The 16999-nt window shown below is 35.9% G+C and overlaps 4 protein-coding genes across 4 annotated transcripts in view; 2 read left to right on the top strand and 2 right to left on the bottom strand.

Annotated features, from left to right (window-relative positions):
* Positions 1–90: 90 nt before the first annotated feature.
* On the bottom strand, positions 91–10322 carry LOC146161375 (uncharacterized). The gene is made up of 18 exons (XM_083383598.1): positions 10116–10322; positions 9760–9857; positions 9421–9576; positions 9305–9338; positions 9067–9230; positions 8544–8670; positions 8347–8405; positions 8131–8200; positions 7945–8024; positions 7264–7429; positions 5967–6149; positions 5148–5238; positions 4451–4577; positions 3983–4102; positions 3114–3232; positions 2399–2494; positions 1839–2017; positions 91–1738 (listed from the first exon to the last, which is right to left on the bottom strand). Exons 1-18 carry the CDS (start codon positions 10314–10316, stop codon positions 1685–1687), a joined length of 2124 nt encoding a protein of 707 aa, XP_083239724.1. The 5' UTR covers positions 10317–10322; the 3' UTR covers positions 91–1684.
* Positions 10323–10330: 8 nt separating this feature from the next.
* LOC146161374 (DNA-directed RNA polymerase III subunit RPC9-like) lies at positions 10331–11073 on the bottom strand. Its single transcript, XM_083383600.1, has one exon. It carries the CDS (start codon positions 11031–11033, stop codon positions 10635–10637), a length of 399 nt encoding a protein of 132 aa, XP_083239726.1. The 5' UTR covers positions 11034–11073; the 3' UTR covers positions 10331–10634.
* A 1999-nt stretch (positions 11074–13072) lies between these two features.
* On the top strand, positions 13073–13831 carry LOC146161373 (protein D2-like). Its single transcript, XM_083385138.1, has 2 exons — positions 13073–13211; positions 13626–13831. The coding sequence occupies exons 1-2, from the start codon at positions 13082–13084 to the stop codon at positions 13829–13831; spliced, it is 336 nt and encodes a 111-aa protein (XP_083241264.1). The 5' UTR covers positions 13073–13081.
* Positions 13832–15171: 1340 nt separating this feature from the next.
* LOC146161372 (uncharacterized) overlaps positions 15172–16999 on the top strand; it is a 28067-nt gene continuing 26239 nt past the window's right edge. The window contains exons 1-2 of the mRNA XM_083383687.1: positions 15172–15296; positions 16866–16997. Of these exons, the coding sequence (XP_083239813.1) occupies positions 15218–15296; positions 16866–16997 (211 nt within the window). The 5' untranslated portion in view covers positions 15172–15217. The remainder of the gene's footprint in view (positions 15297–16865; positions 16998–16999) is intronic.

Here is a 16999-nt window from a genome sequence, read left to right as displayed (position 1 = left end):
TCTGATGCACCCTAAAAAGTGAAGCTAGTTTTCATAGATAATACGCGACAAAACCAGACCAAAGACTCACATAGATACAGTTTGGGATTTAATGCGATTACTCGATATTAATCTATTTATACCGGAAATACAAATACGCGGTTAAATATAAAATGTGTAACATTATTGGGAATAATAATCACAGTAAATAGCGTGAAGAATATACAGTGGCGGAAAGCAGTGTGCAATATTTAACTCTAGAAAACGACAATGTTACATTTTAACACACGTATTGACAAAAACTGTGAATTTCGCTGTGAAATTTTCTTTGTAGGCAAGTCTATAGGTATATGGAAAACAAGGACAACAAATAATTTGTTACAAAATAATGTGTGTTATGTGCAAAATAAGGCCTTTTTGTAGATCGCGTACCAAAGCCAAACTTAATTTCTGGAGAGCCGTAAAAGATTTTAACAGATAGTTTTGTTTTTAAAACATGTAGTTTTTACACTTTTTCGTATAACAATAGTTAATCGGGAAGAACCTAGGATTTTTGAGCAATTAAAAGTGGGTCAAATTATATTTAAGAATAAGGCGACTTCGCGCGAAGCGAAATAGATGCTTTTGTTTTGTGTAAAATTTTAGTCAACATGGCGCAATACATGTTTACAAGGAAAAGGTGTAATACAGATACTTGAGGAAAACATAAATGTCATTGTAATATAGTTTTTGGTGTTGACTGAAAAGAGTCGTTAAACGTGATGTTATGGTCATATCAAAAAAGTACAATGTATAGGCGTGAAGCGCAGTAAAATGCATTTAGATATACCAATTTGTCACAACATACATTATTTACAGTTTTAAGGTTTGCAGAAAAAATCGTTTTTTGTTGCATTGAAGAGCTCGTATCCCATTTGTAAGAGTTGCCGTGCCGGATCCTGCGGCGCGAGTCTTTTAAGACATAAATTAATCACAACCTAATACTTGTTTAAAATCGTGCCGGACTAAATTTACTGAAAACAACAAACAAATGACGATTAAAACTATCATTCTTTAACGTAACTAGTGACAAAAAGATACATCTATATAACACATATAACAAGATTTAACTTAATATTTCACAGTGAAAGAAAAAAAACTTAGCGACAAAAAAAAAACACACGAAGTTCTGCTTTGTCCAAAAAGTCAAAGGTGTTAAAAAAACAACAGTAAAACGATGATCACACTTTGCAATGTCCACTGGATGTAAGAACTTTATGGTCATCCAACAAATTGCAGCAAACTGTGTGATAAAAAGGGCTACTGCAATTCAATTGCACAAAGCCAATGTTTAAATGGTACTCACAGTCTTGTGGCAGGGAAGCCCAATCTAACAAAACTAAACTCTCCAGTCAGGAGATCGACGGTTTGTGGTAATAACATACATCAAAAATGAACGAGAATAAGCACCAATAGTCACAGCTATAGCAATATACACGACACACCACAACTAACGGTAAAATATATAACACTACGTCCACCTTTTAATAAATCTACATTCCGCACTCAACGACAAAATTGAGCACAAAAGTACACAGTTAAAGAACTGTTGCCATTAAATGAATAACAACGTCTAGGGAAAGTCCTTAACCTTTTGACAGTAGCCTTACCAATGCACAATAAAGAGAAACACAGTTTTCATAATAATTAAAGCGTTTCTTTAAACTCAGGTGTACTGGATTTGCAGGACCCTTCTGTATTCGGGGCGCTTCTGTAATTTCTGAAACAAAACAATAACCGTTATCAGTTAGTCAGTTCCCATCCTCACAAAAACTACATTCTTAAAAAAACAGAAAAGAAAATAGAAAAGTCGTGCTCACGGCGAACGAGTTCTGAAGCTTTTGATACTCGGGCGAGAGTTTGCGGCTCTTGGACTTTTTGGGGAAGAAATCGTGCTGCGTCAAGGTGACCTTGAGCAGACGTAGGGGGCAGTTGTCGAGGAACAGCTGAAGGGTTGCGGCCACCACAGGGGTGTGGGTGAACAGAAGGGTTTGAAGTTCTGCACCAAAAAAAAACAGTTGACAAGATGCTCTTGTGAACACAACACTCCAGCCTATGTGTTATTAATTTGTTTCATATACGTGCTACTGCTCTTCAAGTACTCTTGTTTATTTTGTGCTTCATGGTAATCGCTCGAGAGGTTACTTTTTCCCCTGTTTATAGTTATTTAAAAACAAACATGCCAGCGCAAACTAGATGACAATTTCAACTGGGTTACAACGAAAAAACTTTTAATCAAAAAACACTATAATGTATAAAAACATTGTTTCCGTCAAGGTAATAAGAATGACATACATTGACAAACTTTTCTAAAAACTAGTAAAAAAACGCAAATCGTAAAAGACCAAGAAGCAAAATTACAATGATTAAACAAACCAACCTCTTAGACCGTGTTGGCAAACTGAGTGTGCAATATCTTCTGTTACACCTTTGGCGTGATCAAGTTCCAATATCTTAAGACGGTGGCAGTTTAGAGCTGAAACAACAATTGGATCATTAGTGCAGGTCATTGTACAGTAAACGCGTTTTACTGACATGCAACGCCATTTTTTATTCAAACTAATAATAGCATTTGTAATCCACAAATCTAAAAAAAAAGTTTTACTGTGATTTTCTGATTGTTTGCAAAAACAGTTTAAAAACCAATGGAACAGTTTAAAAACCAATGTTTCACCACAATGAGTAAGTTATCGACCCTTATTTTGCTTCTCGTGCGGTTATATGCTCTTATATGAATTAACCATTAAGCAGAGCGGAATTTTTAATGGTGCCTCTCATATAGTCTGTTGAGTTGGTCAGAAGACTCAGACTTCAATAGTGGCCCGGTTAAAATAAAATTGTGCTATTTTTCAAGTATAATGGTAAACCTCTATATTTTCGATGGATATTTTGTGTAGTTTATTGTATTTTTATTTTAAATGACATATATGGCACCAAAGTCCTAAGTGCCTAGATCCGTCCCAGTTTATAACGCTCATAAAATTCTATTTCAACCACCCTGACTAGGGGGGATAAGAATTTCCAAGGATAAAATACTGCTTAATTGCAACGCTCAGTGGCTTCGGCGCACGTAATTTTCCAAAAAAAAACCTTACCAACGGCAAGCATTGCAGCACCGTCGATCGCGATTCCACCGAAGCTGATGGCCTGGAGATGCGGCCAACACCAACTCATCAAGCGTGCAACGTTGTTGTTGAAGATGTGTGGCGACGTGCTGAACAAATAGAAGTTTGCTTATATAAGATGGCTATTGTGAAACAGTTGGGTCGCTTGAAGTGTGTTTAGATGCATGCAGATGCTATATATACCAGTGTGGGCGGCCACATTTTTGAAGATAACAGTAAAATACGGGAACAAATGAAACAGCGTCACTTTTTAAAAGAACGTTTCTCTTGAAAATTGATTATCTAGTGTGCTACGGGAAAACTTGCGATTTATTTGTCCATAACACTCGGTAGCTTCGCATGAATTAAAGAAAAGTGAAGAGTAAGTCAAGTTGAAAAAAAGTGAAACACGGTAACGTCCGTTCTCGTATAACATCATCGACGTCGTAACTATATCCATGCTTGCGTGTACCTCGCTACTACCCTCACTTTATTGAATGAAGTGACATTGTGAACACACTAGTTAAGTGGTGACAGCTCTCCTTACCTAAACGCCATTAAACACTACTCAAAAAGTATTCTTCAGTCGTAAGACTGCCACCTGATTGTTCGCTAAATCATTAAAGGAAAAACGGGAAAAAACGTTACTTTTAGGCCAAAAAGCGTCGCTCAAGCCACATTTTATATTACGCACCCATGGTGTCGAAGTCGTTACTACACAAGTCGATTTATTAAATAAACTGACCTTGTGAAAACACTAATAAAAATCGTAACGCCACTGAAAGCTACTTTTAGGGCGCCAACCACTGGAGCATTCTATATGTGGCACTCATACTGCAACTTATTCAGTTGTTACTTACCAGGGTTGTCTTGGGGCCACCTCAAGCGACACTATGTCCCTACACGCAGTCCCCATCGCCCAAGCCACTTGGTAGCTGATCGGGTCGATTTGACTTCGGTAGGTCACGCTCTTCACGTTCCTGTAAAAAAGAGTAATAAATCAATACAAAAATGTGTAACGGTACTCTGGTATGGTAACTGTTTTTGTTAAATTAAGCTCTAAAGAAAATATACGTGTTATTTTATAAAAGAGACAATAATGAAATATGTCGATTGGTAAGCTTATCAGTTATCAGTCACCAAAATTGTTCTGACAACAAAGATAACATATATAAGAAAGTTTATTTGGGATAAACTGTTAAAACATAATTGTGTTCAATTATAATTTTTTCGTATTTAAAAAAAATACAATTTATAAGTGCCACCTGATTCACTGTTCTTTTTATAGACAAGTACGCATAATAAATAACAATAGTTATTTAACTTACTTGTTATGGCAGGTTAGGAGCCACATAGAACGGCTCGTTATGCCCGGGTCACAATCTTCGATCGATATCACCAACAAATTGGAGTTGCATGATTTCAAAACTGACTCCAAACCTGCTTCGAGTGTACCTGGAAATGGTTATCCAAGATTCTAAATTAAGACATAAACAAACTAAAGGGCTATATCCTAATAATTGTTAAACTTTGACATATACCAGAGTTGGATCATTTGTAATTGTAATTAATGCAATTAATTACAGTTTTTGATGTAATTTTATTGTAATGTAATTGAGGCGTTCTTATTTTGTGTAATTGTTATTTGCTAAAATTTTGGCTCAATACATTGATATTGAGAATATTGAAGTTTTAATGCCGAAAATTGTAAGTGATGTAATTAATTACAGTTTTTAATGTAATTGTTGTAACCTAAAAAAGAAACATTTAAAAGAGTAACTGTAATTGTAATTGAACTGAGTTAATATATTCGATCCAAATCTGATCTTGACCAACAAAAAAACTATATAAATAAAAAGATGACAATGTCCCTTTTTTGTTAAAATTGTTATAGGCAATTTTGAACACTTTCATGAATGTGTGGGTGGAACGAGATACAGTGCATTATATTCTACAATCTACATACAACATAGTTTTGATGACTGGCAGCAAAACAAAGCACATTGAGCTGTAATTAAAGTTTACCCATGGTAGAGTTCTGTGCATTCATGTCTTCTACATTCCTCAAACTGATCAGACATGTTTCAGTCGACCAGCGTGAAATCGAGTGCAGCAACTAAACCAAATTACAGAACAATTATATTTGACAAACAAATGTGCACAAAATTAGCTCATATACAATTTTACTCAGTGTCCACAGTCAGGAACTGAAAGATAAATTCCAAGAGGCAAAAGTTCTAATTGTTAAAAGGTAAATAAATGACAAACGAAGTCTGGCCAATCTTACTTTTGCAAACAGTTAATAGAGATAAGAAAAACGACTCATACCAAGAAAAGTCTACTTGTTTAAACTATAAACCAGCGGTTTTTATTCTTTTTATCTAAAACTATTTAGACCCATTTAATAATCTTTAGAAAGCCCGTAAAAGGCACTTGATGGATATCAGTTAACCCTTTTAAAGATATATAATTACTGTCTTGCGATCAATTATAAATAAAAAACACTAAAATGGCCCTAGAAAAATTACGCATTATCAATTCTTCCCCTATTGTGGGTAAAAAACACTGAGCTTAAATATGTATACCAAGTTGCTTGTTTGTAGGCTGTGCTGGTCAATAACAACCAAACTAATATCAAAAGCACACCAGTCGCTTTCTTGAAAGAATAGACAAAATTAGAGAAATTGAAATAGGTTTAAAAGTGATGGACACATTATATATCGAACAAGAAAATTAATATTACCATTTTAGAAATGAAGTATGTGGCGAAAAGTATTTGCATTAAGAAACAGTTTGCAGAAGCAGGCGTGCAAAAACTCGTAAAAAAAACACCAAAAATCGCACCAGCGGATCGACGTAGACATCCTGTAACACGATTCGGCTCCACAACTGCGGACTCCTTGCCGCTTCCCTCCATTCGCGACAGACAAGCGAGCATCGAAGCAGCTCGGCCGAGTTCAGGTGGGCGAAGACGAAAAACAGCACCAGGTCTCTGTTTTCGGAAGAGTGGGGCGTGTGCTGCGCACTCTGAGGGGAAAATGCATGCAGAGGTTAACATCTGTTTTTTTTTAAACTAAAATAAAGTAAATGTAAATTAATGGGTTAAGGGTTAGTGGCTTCTTCCCATTGGCCAAAATGTAGGCCGGGAATGCCTGAAGTGTCAGTTATGGTTCAGACCCAGTCCTCAGGACAACCATTCTCCCAAAGGGAGATGGTGCCGCCACTTGGATGGAGAGCCCGAGTTAAACTGCACATCGGCAGAAGGTCAACATTTTCGCCTTTTTGGTTGTGGTGTAGGTAATAAGATAATAATATAAGTGTCAGTAAGGTAAGAATTTTAGTATTTTACTGCCCCTAAAAAAACGTCGCTACCCAGGGATAAGATGGCAGGACACAGTGATCCGGTTAAAGACCACCGTCAGGTAAGGATGTCCTCGAAGTTTGGCTGCCATAACCCTTTCGTTGCCCAGTATAACGTCATAATGCACGTGACCGGTGTCCACTGACGTGTGACCAGCACTCGAAGCAAGCACTCTCGGCCGCTCGCCTTTGATTTTACTGGATGTTATTAGACTCTTGGATCTTGAAATCGAAGCCATTGTACTCTATTCGGCATTAAACTAGCGGCTTGAATCACAGCGTTATTTAAACGGGCAGGAATTTTTAGCGGCATGCTCCTTTGAGAGTTAAGATATATATTCGAGAACGTGTAATCAGCGAAATGGATAGATTTCACGTAACGCTAGATTCGTATTGATTAGTTTTACTATTTTTGATATTTTAGGTTCGATTTGGAGTCTTATTTTTTAGGCTCGATTTTGAGCGAAACTACATATTTTTGTCTTCACAAAACAGGACCGTTTGCTCTAACAGCGGCTTTCTGGTTCCAATAAATTAACAATTTTTAGATATTTAACGATCTCTTACGTGCTCCTGATATAATAGGATCCGTGTTTTGCAGTACACATCAGTTTAGGTAGCACAAACAATAAGGCACTTAACATTGTTTTCAATTTGTTCTGCCAAAACCCTATTTAATATAACAGTTGTTTAACAGATGTAAAGTAAATTATGTGCTGGGTTCTACACATCACCAATATAAATCTAATCTGTACACAACCCTCAATTATAATTCACCAACCTTCTGATATGCGTTGGAAAACGGCATCAATTTTGAGCCGTCAAATAATCTGCTCGTGTTAATTCCCTGCAGTTGCTTGTGTTTGGAAGAAAGGCGGTCAGCCCGCCTGGGAAGCTCTTGGCTGCTCGGGGGTTCAACCACTTCGTCAACATAAGGATCGTGGTTCCTGAAACAATAATGGCGTGGTTCACTTCTCAAATCAACAATATAGCTGTTGATTTATTGGTAATACTTTACAAAAGAGGATTCAGTTATCTAGTCTAGGAGATACTTAGGCTGAGGTAGCAATGCGTTTTAAGTGAGACTAGAAGGCGTACAATTAATTTTACACACGGTGTAACATTTATGCAAATTGTATTATCTGGCGTTTCAATTGCAAACGTCAAAACTAATGTAAAACGCCACACCCCCCCTAGCTTAAGCTAACAAATGTGTGCCGAACTAGACAACAAAACTGTTCGGTTAATCAGTGTCAAACGTAAAGGCTTACGGAAAAATGCACATCAAAACTAATCAGACTAGCTTGAAAATCCCTGATTTAGTCAGTTGAACATGAAAATGTCAAGCAGGAAAAAGTAGATTAGGAATCGGGTTGAACGATGACAAGACAGCTGATTTGCACAATAACTGAAGAAAATTGTTCAATTTTTTTTAAGAAGAATTGATTTGGCAGCTTTATACCTTGCATGTTTTTTACTTGATCTTCTCGTGGGAGCATTTTTTGTCGTGCTGGAAAGCGGGTGTGGGGGCAAGTCCACAGTCTAAAAAGTGTTTTGTAGTTGAGAGATATGTAACGGCAATATAAAACCAACATAATGTGGTGAATATAAAAAAACATTAAGCAATCAGAAAGTCTAAGCAACTTACATTTGATCTTTGTCTTTGATTTTTTATTGATGACCTTGGTGAATGAAGATTAGAATCCCCACATGATTTTCTAAGAAACAAACAAAATTTCATATTAGCACAATATCAAAAAACTGTAGGCTTGCAAAAATATTTTTTTTAACATAAAAAAAGTTGATTACTTTTTGTAATAAAACTTATGACTACTAACAATATACTACCACTATAAAGCCTCACCTTCTTGTGGATGAACTCAAATTTAAGGAGTCTGGATAGTTGGATATACTCTTGAAGCTCTAAAACAAACAATAGTAACCACAAAAATAATATTCAGGCTAAACACAGGTATTGAAGCACTCTATAAAACAGGATTTGAAACACAAAAAATCAAAGAAAATTGCTCCACAAAGAAACAACAACAAGTTGTGGCATACCTCCAACTCTTCTTCAGCGCATTCTGCTCTCTCCAGTAACTCCTCCATAAACACGGCCAGCTTTTGTCTGGCCACAGCTTCTTTCTTTGCGACGTGGTCAATGTAATTCTTCATTTGTATCTCTTCGCTGTAAACAAAACGTGAAACACTACAACAAAGGCAAGTCGATTTAATATAGTAAGTCTAGGAGTGACTGACACCACAAAACATGTTGACATAAATAAATTAAAATTCCTGGGACTGACTTCTCTGTTACCCTGCTCAGTACTGTAATATGTTAGAGCTCAAGTATGTCATTAAAATTACCATTTTATTTTATTTTATTCACCAAAATTGCATTCATTTAATTTGTTATACCATTACAATTGCAATAATCTTAATTTAACCGTTTGTTTTCTGGGTTATTTATTATGTTGTAGCAGTATGACTAATGATGAGATGGATATTATTATAACACTGCAAAGTTTGTTAACTGAACAATATATGTCAGCATGAATGGATTGATAGTAGAACTATTGCCTACGTCTCTTTGTCCTTTAGTTTGCTTTCTGCCTCTTTTGCTTTCGCTTTATACTTTGATGCAAGTTCGATACTCAGTTGAACTTGCCGTTGCAGTTCAAGATCTTTTGATGAATGTTCACCAGAGGTAGTTTTCTGCGACCCATTGATCTCTTTTTCATATTCTTTCTGTAATACAAAAAATCATTGTGTTATAAAAATTATTAAAATAAATCTTTTGAATAAATAAGAACAAAACATACCTGATTTCCACTCAAAGAATCCGCTTGTTGAACACTAAAAATAAACAAAAAGTTTAGCTTTTTTCATGTAAAAAAATATTAACAGTAAAAAACTGTCAGCAACCGAAACAGCAAACCTGCGATTTATTAGCTCATCTGTGTCTTTGATGAGCTGTGACACGCCATGAGTTGCTTTCCAGCTTGTCTTCATTCGCTGCAACTCTTCCTTTTGTTTTTTTATTTCGCCAAGTTGCTTGACACACTTGACCTGTTTTTCCAACTGAAGCGAGTCTCTGAAAGAGAAACATCTATATCCCAAAGTGAGTCTAACATGAACAAAAAATCAGGACACTGTCTATTACCTTTGAAGTTGATTTTACACAGAAAACACAAGTATGAGTACAGAGTACAGTATTTTGAAGTACCAAGACAGCGATTAAATGTGACATAAAAAAACAAGCAAATATACAATATACCTATCGTAGTTTGTCAAAATGTTGTCCATTCTAGCAGAATACTTGTTAAAAACATCATCGACAGTAGTGTTTGATACCAGCATTTCTTCCCATTTGTTCTGAAATGAAAACAACAGCTAGTTGTTAGTTGTTACAGTGTTTAAATTTTTATATAGGACCAACATTATCAAACCTGAGTACCAATTATTTTAAGCATAACTGAGGCTAAAATAAGTAATTTTCTATAAATTTGATTGTCGGCAACAAATTGAAACCAGAAAAATTTGCAAAAAACAAGGAAGGTTTAAAAATGAGAACAACAACTAGTTGTTACATTGTTTAAATTTTTTATATATATAGTGCTAATATAGTCAAACCTTGTGACCATTTTCTTTGTCTGTTGATTGAAGTCCATTTTTATTGGATGACAAGCTTTTGTTTTGTGGGGAAGGCAGTGAATGCATCACTGACATATGCATACGCAAGGCCACTAAGCTGCGAAATCGAATTCCGCTGCCACATGAGGGACACCGATATGGGAGCAAGTCACTGGCCTCCGTGTACATATTGCTGGTCATTTTACATTTTAACCTGGCAAAAATCACAAAAAGGTCAAATATAGCAGCAAGGACAGATAAATGATTTGAGTAATTATTTCAAGCATAACTGAGGTTAAAATAAGTCATTCTCCATATTGGACCGTAGGCAACAAGTTGGTCCCAAATATGCATAAAACAAGGAAGGTAGAAATAATTTATAGAAAGTTAGAAATACAAAACTGCAACCAAAAAATGAATAATCTTTTAAGAAATGATTGTTCGAAATAAATAGGAATACAACAACAAGAGCCATAGGGCATAAATGGGCACGTTTTCAGTCAAAACCAAACTAATTTATTATTTTTCATCTGTTTCCATTTCTGATGGTGGCTCAGGCAGTTTTGAAAGTATTTCGATAATGTCATCGATTTGTTCTTCAGTAACTCGTTCCTCGCTCTCCTCAATTATGAGGGAAATCTCAACGGCGGTGATTGGACGAAGGTTGATGAGTTGCAGTTTTTCGGCCTTTGTAAGTCCAAAGGGTCTCAAGGCCACTACAGTTGATTCAATGGCTTCTTGATTTTGCACACTTGCGGGAGTCTCTTTAAGATATTTCAGAGTCTCATAGGTAATAGTTGAGAGATTCTGGTCATTGCTGTGTACTGTAGTCTTTCTTTTCTTGTTGGAATACTCTGTTAGAAGTTGCATGACTTCAAAATTGCTCAACATGGCGGCGTTAGCATTTTCCACTTCCATTCCACTAAACTTAACTATTTTTTATGGTTTGCTGTTAAACCCGGCTAAAAAGTGAATTACGGAGTATTTAAATATGTAATTTGATAACTTGTTAATCTAAGTTTATTTTAATACTTAAGGGTAATACTAATTTACGGAATGATGAATGGTCGGAATGGTCGGAACGCTCAGTAATTTAAGTGTAACCCCGTTAAAACAATTATTAAACCAACGCACAACATTTGGGTTAGGGTGGGGGTTAGCGTTTGGGTGAAGGTGGGTCAAGTGTTATTATATTTAATAATAATACTGTAAGCGTTCCGACCATTCCGACCATTCATCATTCCGTAAATTAGTGTTACCCATACTTAAGGCATAATGCTCAATTAGGCTTGCACAAGCTATATTAAACGTCAAACTTAAATTGTCAACTAATTGCTTAAAATGTTATCCACATGTTTCCACGAATGAACAGTTAAAAATCACTAGGCTACACAGCTTAACTGAAACGATTATTTCATCAGTTCAAAACGTTTTTTGACAGGACCTAAGACTCCTAATTAAAGAATGAAGTAGGCCTACCAATTAATGTACGATAAGTTGTGTTGTCTCAAATATATTTCTCTCTTGATCGGTGTTAAATTTCAGAACCATTCAGCAACGACCTTTGTTTTTACTACGCGCATCGACAGTAAATCCGTCCTAATAAAATCAGGCTAAATTTAAAGCGCTTATATACAAACCCTTTTAACATTACTACCGACGCTAAAGTTACCAAGGGGGCCTTTCTGCTTATGAATATAATATTTCGTGATGCGTGTCGCGGACGCAACAGCTGATATAAATAATTTACACAAGGTTTGCTATTTGCAATTCAATATTTTGTTCCAAATTAATGTTTGTAAAGAAGGCCGGTTCAACCAATATAGCGAAATAAAACCAACGTAGTTAAAACCTGGTAAATTTCAGAAGGTCGAATCAGCACTTATCGTTTCGAAATGCTTGTAAAGTGTCAAACACAAGCACCGAAATGCCTACTTCAAAAAGTCGCGAATATCATTTTATCGATTGTTTCCCGTTGTTTTACATCAACACAAAATACAACACAACTTTTATTGTTTTCAAACGTTGGCACGATGGTTTGTCGACTGGTAATTGTAGCGGGCATATTTGTGTCATGTTTTATTTTTGTCAACGGATTTATTTCGTACTACGCCAACGACTGTTATGGGGCAGATTTTAAAGTAAATTTTGAAGGCGGTATGGAGCTTTGCGACAACGGATATGACTTGATTCATAGGAAGTGCTCTGAAGGTTGGAAAGTTCCCGAATTTTCGCTGGACTTCTTCAATTCGCATTACAACGAATATCCGAAAATTCAATTCAAATCTTCACAAAAGGTGCGTGCCGATTACTTCGATATATTGTATAGCATCGTTAAAACAGAACGTTATTTATCGGGTTTCTAACACTTTTTACACTAAAAGCTAACATGTGTATTGTGTAGCCTACTATTATTCACATAAACTTCGTATTATATACCCAAATCGATGGGGAAACGGAAGTAGGTCGAAATCATCCGGAATGGCGGCACGGTAAAAGAATTGCTGCCTGAATGGCGTTTCGGTTTAAGAATGTTCGCAGGTACGGCGTTCCGGTGAAAAATACGCCCTGTCCGTTTTTACCAGGCAACCCACCATATTTTTTAATGTATTTAAACTAAGAATTCGGATGAATATATGTGCAAAATTGAACAATAACCTCAAGTTTCATGGGGAAATTTGTTTTGAAAGTCCTGCTGTGACGTTTGTTTGTGGTGTCATCTCTAAAATTTGTATGCGTTCCGGGAACAAAATTTTTCTTTCACCCGGACATAAACTCTTTTTATGGACAAAAATAATGCATAAAAATAGCTGGCCAATATTGTTCAAACCAACTAGGAACTTATCTTACATAGCATATCAAACAGCTACAACGAAACTATTTCACAAGTATTTTAACTTAATCTGTGCCAAAAACACTTTACGAAATGTAGCGTATGTTTTCAGGGAAAGTTTTACACCATTTTGATGCTGGATCCTGATGCGCCGAGTCCTCAAAATCCTATGTTTCGAGACTGGATTCATTGGGGTGTCGTTAATATTCCAGGAAAGGGTTTTGGCTCTACCTTGCGGACAGAGTTGGGTGAAACATTTGTCGGTAGGTGTGCTATGCATCTTCACGGATGTCTCTATATCAGGGTTTTTAGGGAGCCGCATTCAAAAATATAAATTGGTTGGGCCCGGGTTAACATAGGATGTTATGTAGTACACATAATATGAAGTGCTGATTTTTATTTAAGCAAAGATATTAAAATGTTTTGACAAGCTGGTGAGGTAAAGGAAAAGTGAGTTTACCTTACAGTTTATTTAAAAATCAATTTAAAATACGTAAAGGGTTAATTGTACTTGAAAAACTATTTGCTCATGGAAATGTTTGCCGTGATCTTGTCTATATTGATAAATTAAGGACAAGTGTAAAATATTAATGGTGTCAAAAATAGACAAAATCGTGCATAAATCTATTGTTTCCGCTTTTCTGCATGATTTAAGTATGAAGCAACTTGTTTCACAGAATATGAAGCTCCAAGTCCACCGCCTGGTTCTGGTAAGCATCGCTACAACGTTATCTTGTTGGAGCAAAATGGACCGATAGCCGGAATTGAAAATATAAGCGATAGAAAACAGTTTAATCTTTCAGCATTTGAGATCAAGTATTCGATATCTCTAAAGGAAATTTATCGATCCACGTTTGTAACAGAGCATCAGAAAAATATGTAATCGCATTACAGCGTAAATGGTTATGAATAATATAATACGATTGCATTGATATACAATAAGTTGTGCCGTAGGGGTATTTAGTTATGGTGATCGTATAATGGATTCCGAATCAGGTTTTAGTCTACAATTATTTAATTAATGCATACACTAATTGCAACTTATTCGGTTGTTATCACGAAAGTTGCCAGAAATGCGTCATTCAATATTGTGGTCCTTAATATTCTTGCCGTTGATGGCGGTAAGTAATTTATCTATAACGATCTATATATCGCAATTTACCTACTTTAGTCAACTAACACTTCGCTGTTCATTGTACTATTTGTTGTTTGTATATTGTTTGTTAAACATCCCTTACCCAACCAGCTTTTATGTTTGTTTTATTTGCTTAATAAACGGTGTGCACTATTAGGTGTGGAAATGTAATGTGTGGTATGTCAATATTTATATATTTATATAATTAATCACATTACGAACTGACGAAACAAATGCAAGAGAAAGAAAAAAGCGATTTAAAACACATTTCGTATAGCGACGATTTCACAGAGAGGCGAAAAATATATCTTGGCAGTTGGTTTAATCAGAACACTGTTATACAATTAAATCATAATATTAACAATCTCATACTCCAATTCCTTCGCTCATCAAATAAAAAAGTTAAGTTAGCGAGTGAATGGTATTTTTTCTTAGGTAGGGTTTCTATGAAAGGTGGATATAGGTCTGGCTCGCTTTTTATATAAAACGTGACGAAGAAGTGGTGGCGAAAAGTTCGCCCGGCACGTGAACTAATTCCCCCTCGGGCGATTTGCGGCAGTGGGCGACTGTCATCAGACACGTACGTCGCCGCGTCTCCTACAGTTATCGGCAGCCTTTTTAGATTAAAAAGAACCAGCTTTTTGGACGTCGCGCGAGTAATGAAAGGCTAGAATACGCTTCTTGTTTAGTGATGGGCCGTCCTGGCCCCTGTCGCGAGTCAGGTGCACGCAAGACCCTTTCTGCTGACGGCTTTATGTTTATTGGTGACCTTGTTAACATTCCCCAGTTGATGGGCCAACTTGTGCAACGGTAGTTGCCTGTCGGATTATACAAATTGTTGGCTATGCAGTAAGTTATTTAACAATCAGAAGGCTGTTAAGCTTATAAGATTATAAAGATAACAGTATCAGCAACAACATTACAATCAACCATAGCTTCAGTTCACTTAAAAACCATTTCAGCAAAAATTTAGTGAGCATGAAGTCTAGGAAGGTTAGGTAAAGAATTATTTAGCTTCGATTCATTTTATACTTTTTTAAATTGTTAAATAAACACAAATTTCAAAAGTTTCTTGTTGTTGCAGCGTTTTATGTACAGTCGATCAGGGTTATAGTAGCTCATGATCGTCAAAATATGAACTTAACGAGATTAGTTTCGAACTTAACACTACTTCTGCTGTGTGGAACTTTAGCGTCTGTAAATGCAATATCACGTGAGTAATTTCCCGTCAATATTGTTTTATATGCATGACTAAAGTGAATTATATTGATTTTACCTTTTTTCCGATGTAGGATAAATAATAATCAAAGCAAACTTGCTGGCCTAAAAACTTTTTATTTTTTACAATGCTTTAATAAGAATATCTGTACTTACTAAAATATGTTTTTATTACCAATAAGTTTATCTTCACCAAATGAGTGCATTGAAGTTCAATCAACGATTTGTTATTTTTACTGAAAAAAATTGTAATTGTGTTAATTGTAATTAGGGAAGTATGAAAATATCAGAGCCGATACCCGATGCCAAGTGATAGTATCGTTGCTCGTACGATACTACCGTAGTATCGGTGCCAATCCAATACCATGGAGTATAGCCATAATTTGCGGTCGAAGGCAACAATTCTTAATCGAAAAGCAATAAAAAAGTTAACAACTGGTAACTGGATTTTGTAACCCAAAAGCACATTATGTCGTCATAACCTGGTAAAACTAACCCTGAACCTACAGTTTTATCGGTTTTGCTTCTTTTTCTTTTAGCATATTAATGACGTCATTAGGTATCGAATCGAATGCCATACTTTTTTTTAATATTGAGTATCGGTAACGTAATAAAATACTACGTATCGTACATTCCAAATTGTAGTGTACTATAGTATGTAGTATAAATTAAAATTTCAGTTTCAAAATAAAATGTACTACATTTCTTCGTTTTATATTTAAAACATAAGATTAAAATTGTTCTACTTTACCAAACCGTAAGATCTATATCGTTTTATCCGTTAAAACTAGAAATCGAAAAACATATAAATCCCCACCATGCCGATCTTCGCCCAAATAACGTATATTATTTTTGTCGATAATTTATTTTTCTTTTCGTGAGTTTACTTTAAAAACTGGTAAAATGACAAGTCGTGAGTTATATGGCGATTGATTGGCATTGGTGATAGTTTAGCCTGCATACGCTTTTCGGTAATAGAAGATATAATAGCTCTCCGCTATTATGACGTCATTGTTTACCAGACGTACGAGACGAGGGCGGCCTTCCTGGCGACTTGTATGGCTTTAAGCTAAAATCATGCAAAGTCAGGTCTCTGAGAGATCTGTATTCACAAGCTTAATATAAATTCGCGGGTCGTCTGTTTTTGTAGTGATACACGCTCTAGGGCCGGCAATAGTTTTTAAACCGTTGAGGATCCGTTGAAAGTTTTTGTTGGGTGTAGGCGCAACATCTATAAAATACTTTGACTGGTAAATTATATTATCCGTAGCACATTCTTCTCATTAAGTTTCAATGAGAGTTTTACATTTAATAGCTTGCGTACTGTATATGTTAATTTGTATCACAGCACGGATTTCAATATTACAGTAATACTGTATAGCGTTTTTTGAATTTTGTAAAAACAATTTTTTTAGTTTTGTTAATAGAAAGATTAAGTCCCCCATTACTCCAAAAAGGAAACATGTAAACCCTTTCAAAAAGTGTTGTGACTTTCGCCCCGTTTTCTTAGTGCGGTGTGTGTCTATATCTATATCTTTATCACGCTTTTTGAATCCTTTTAAAGAAACCTGTAAAATCAGCGGAAAGTCGTACCGCAATGGAGCGGCCGTGGTGGAGATGAGGGGGGACACGCTGTTCAAATGTACGTGCTACATCACTTCGACGACGAAACGACGGGTGCACTGCAGTCAGATAGGT

Source organism: Ascidiella aspersa, chromosome 3, assembly GCF_963924565.1.
Source record: "Ascidiella aspersa chromosome 3, kaAscAspe10.2, whole genome shotgun sequence".
Lineage (NCBI taxonomy): Eukaryota > Metazoa > Chordata > Ascidiacea > Phlebobranchia > Ascidiidae > Ascidiella > Ascidiella aspersa.
This window is presented reverse-complemented; position numbering and strand designations above follow the sequence as displayed.

What these genes read in the sequence shown, in the direction of transcription:
- LOC146161373 (XM_083385138.1), top strand. Translation starts at nt 13,082, where the DNA reads ATGCTGGATCCTGATGCGCCGAGTCCTCAAAATCCTATGTTTCGAGAC. An exon ending in GTTGGGTGAAACATTTGTCG is followed by an intron (nt 13,212 to 13,625) that starts GTAGGTGTGCTA and finishes CTTGTTTCACAG; the next exon opens with AATATGAAGCTCCAAGTCCA.
- LOC146161375 (XM_083383598.1), bottom strand. Translation starts at nt 10,316, where the DNA reads ATGACCAGCAATATGTACACGGAGGCCAGTGACTTGCTCCCATATCGG. An exon ending in AAACTAAAGGACAAAGAGAC is followed by an intron (nt 8,671 to 9,066) that starts GTAGGCAATAGT and finishes TTTTGTTTACAG; the next exon opens with CGAAGAGATACAAATGAAGA. An exon ending in TTGCCAACACGGTCTAAGAG is followed by an intron (nt 2,018 to 2,398) that starts GTTGGTTTGTTT and finishes TTTTTGGTGCAG; the next exon opens with AACTTCAAACCCTTCTGTTC.
- LOC146161374 (XM_083383600.1), bottom strand. Translation starts at nt 11,033, where the DNA reads ATGGAAGTGGAAAATGCTAACGCCGCCATGTTGAGCAATTTTGAAGTC.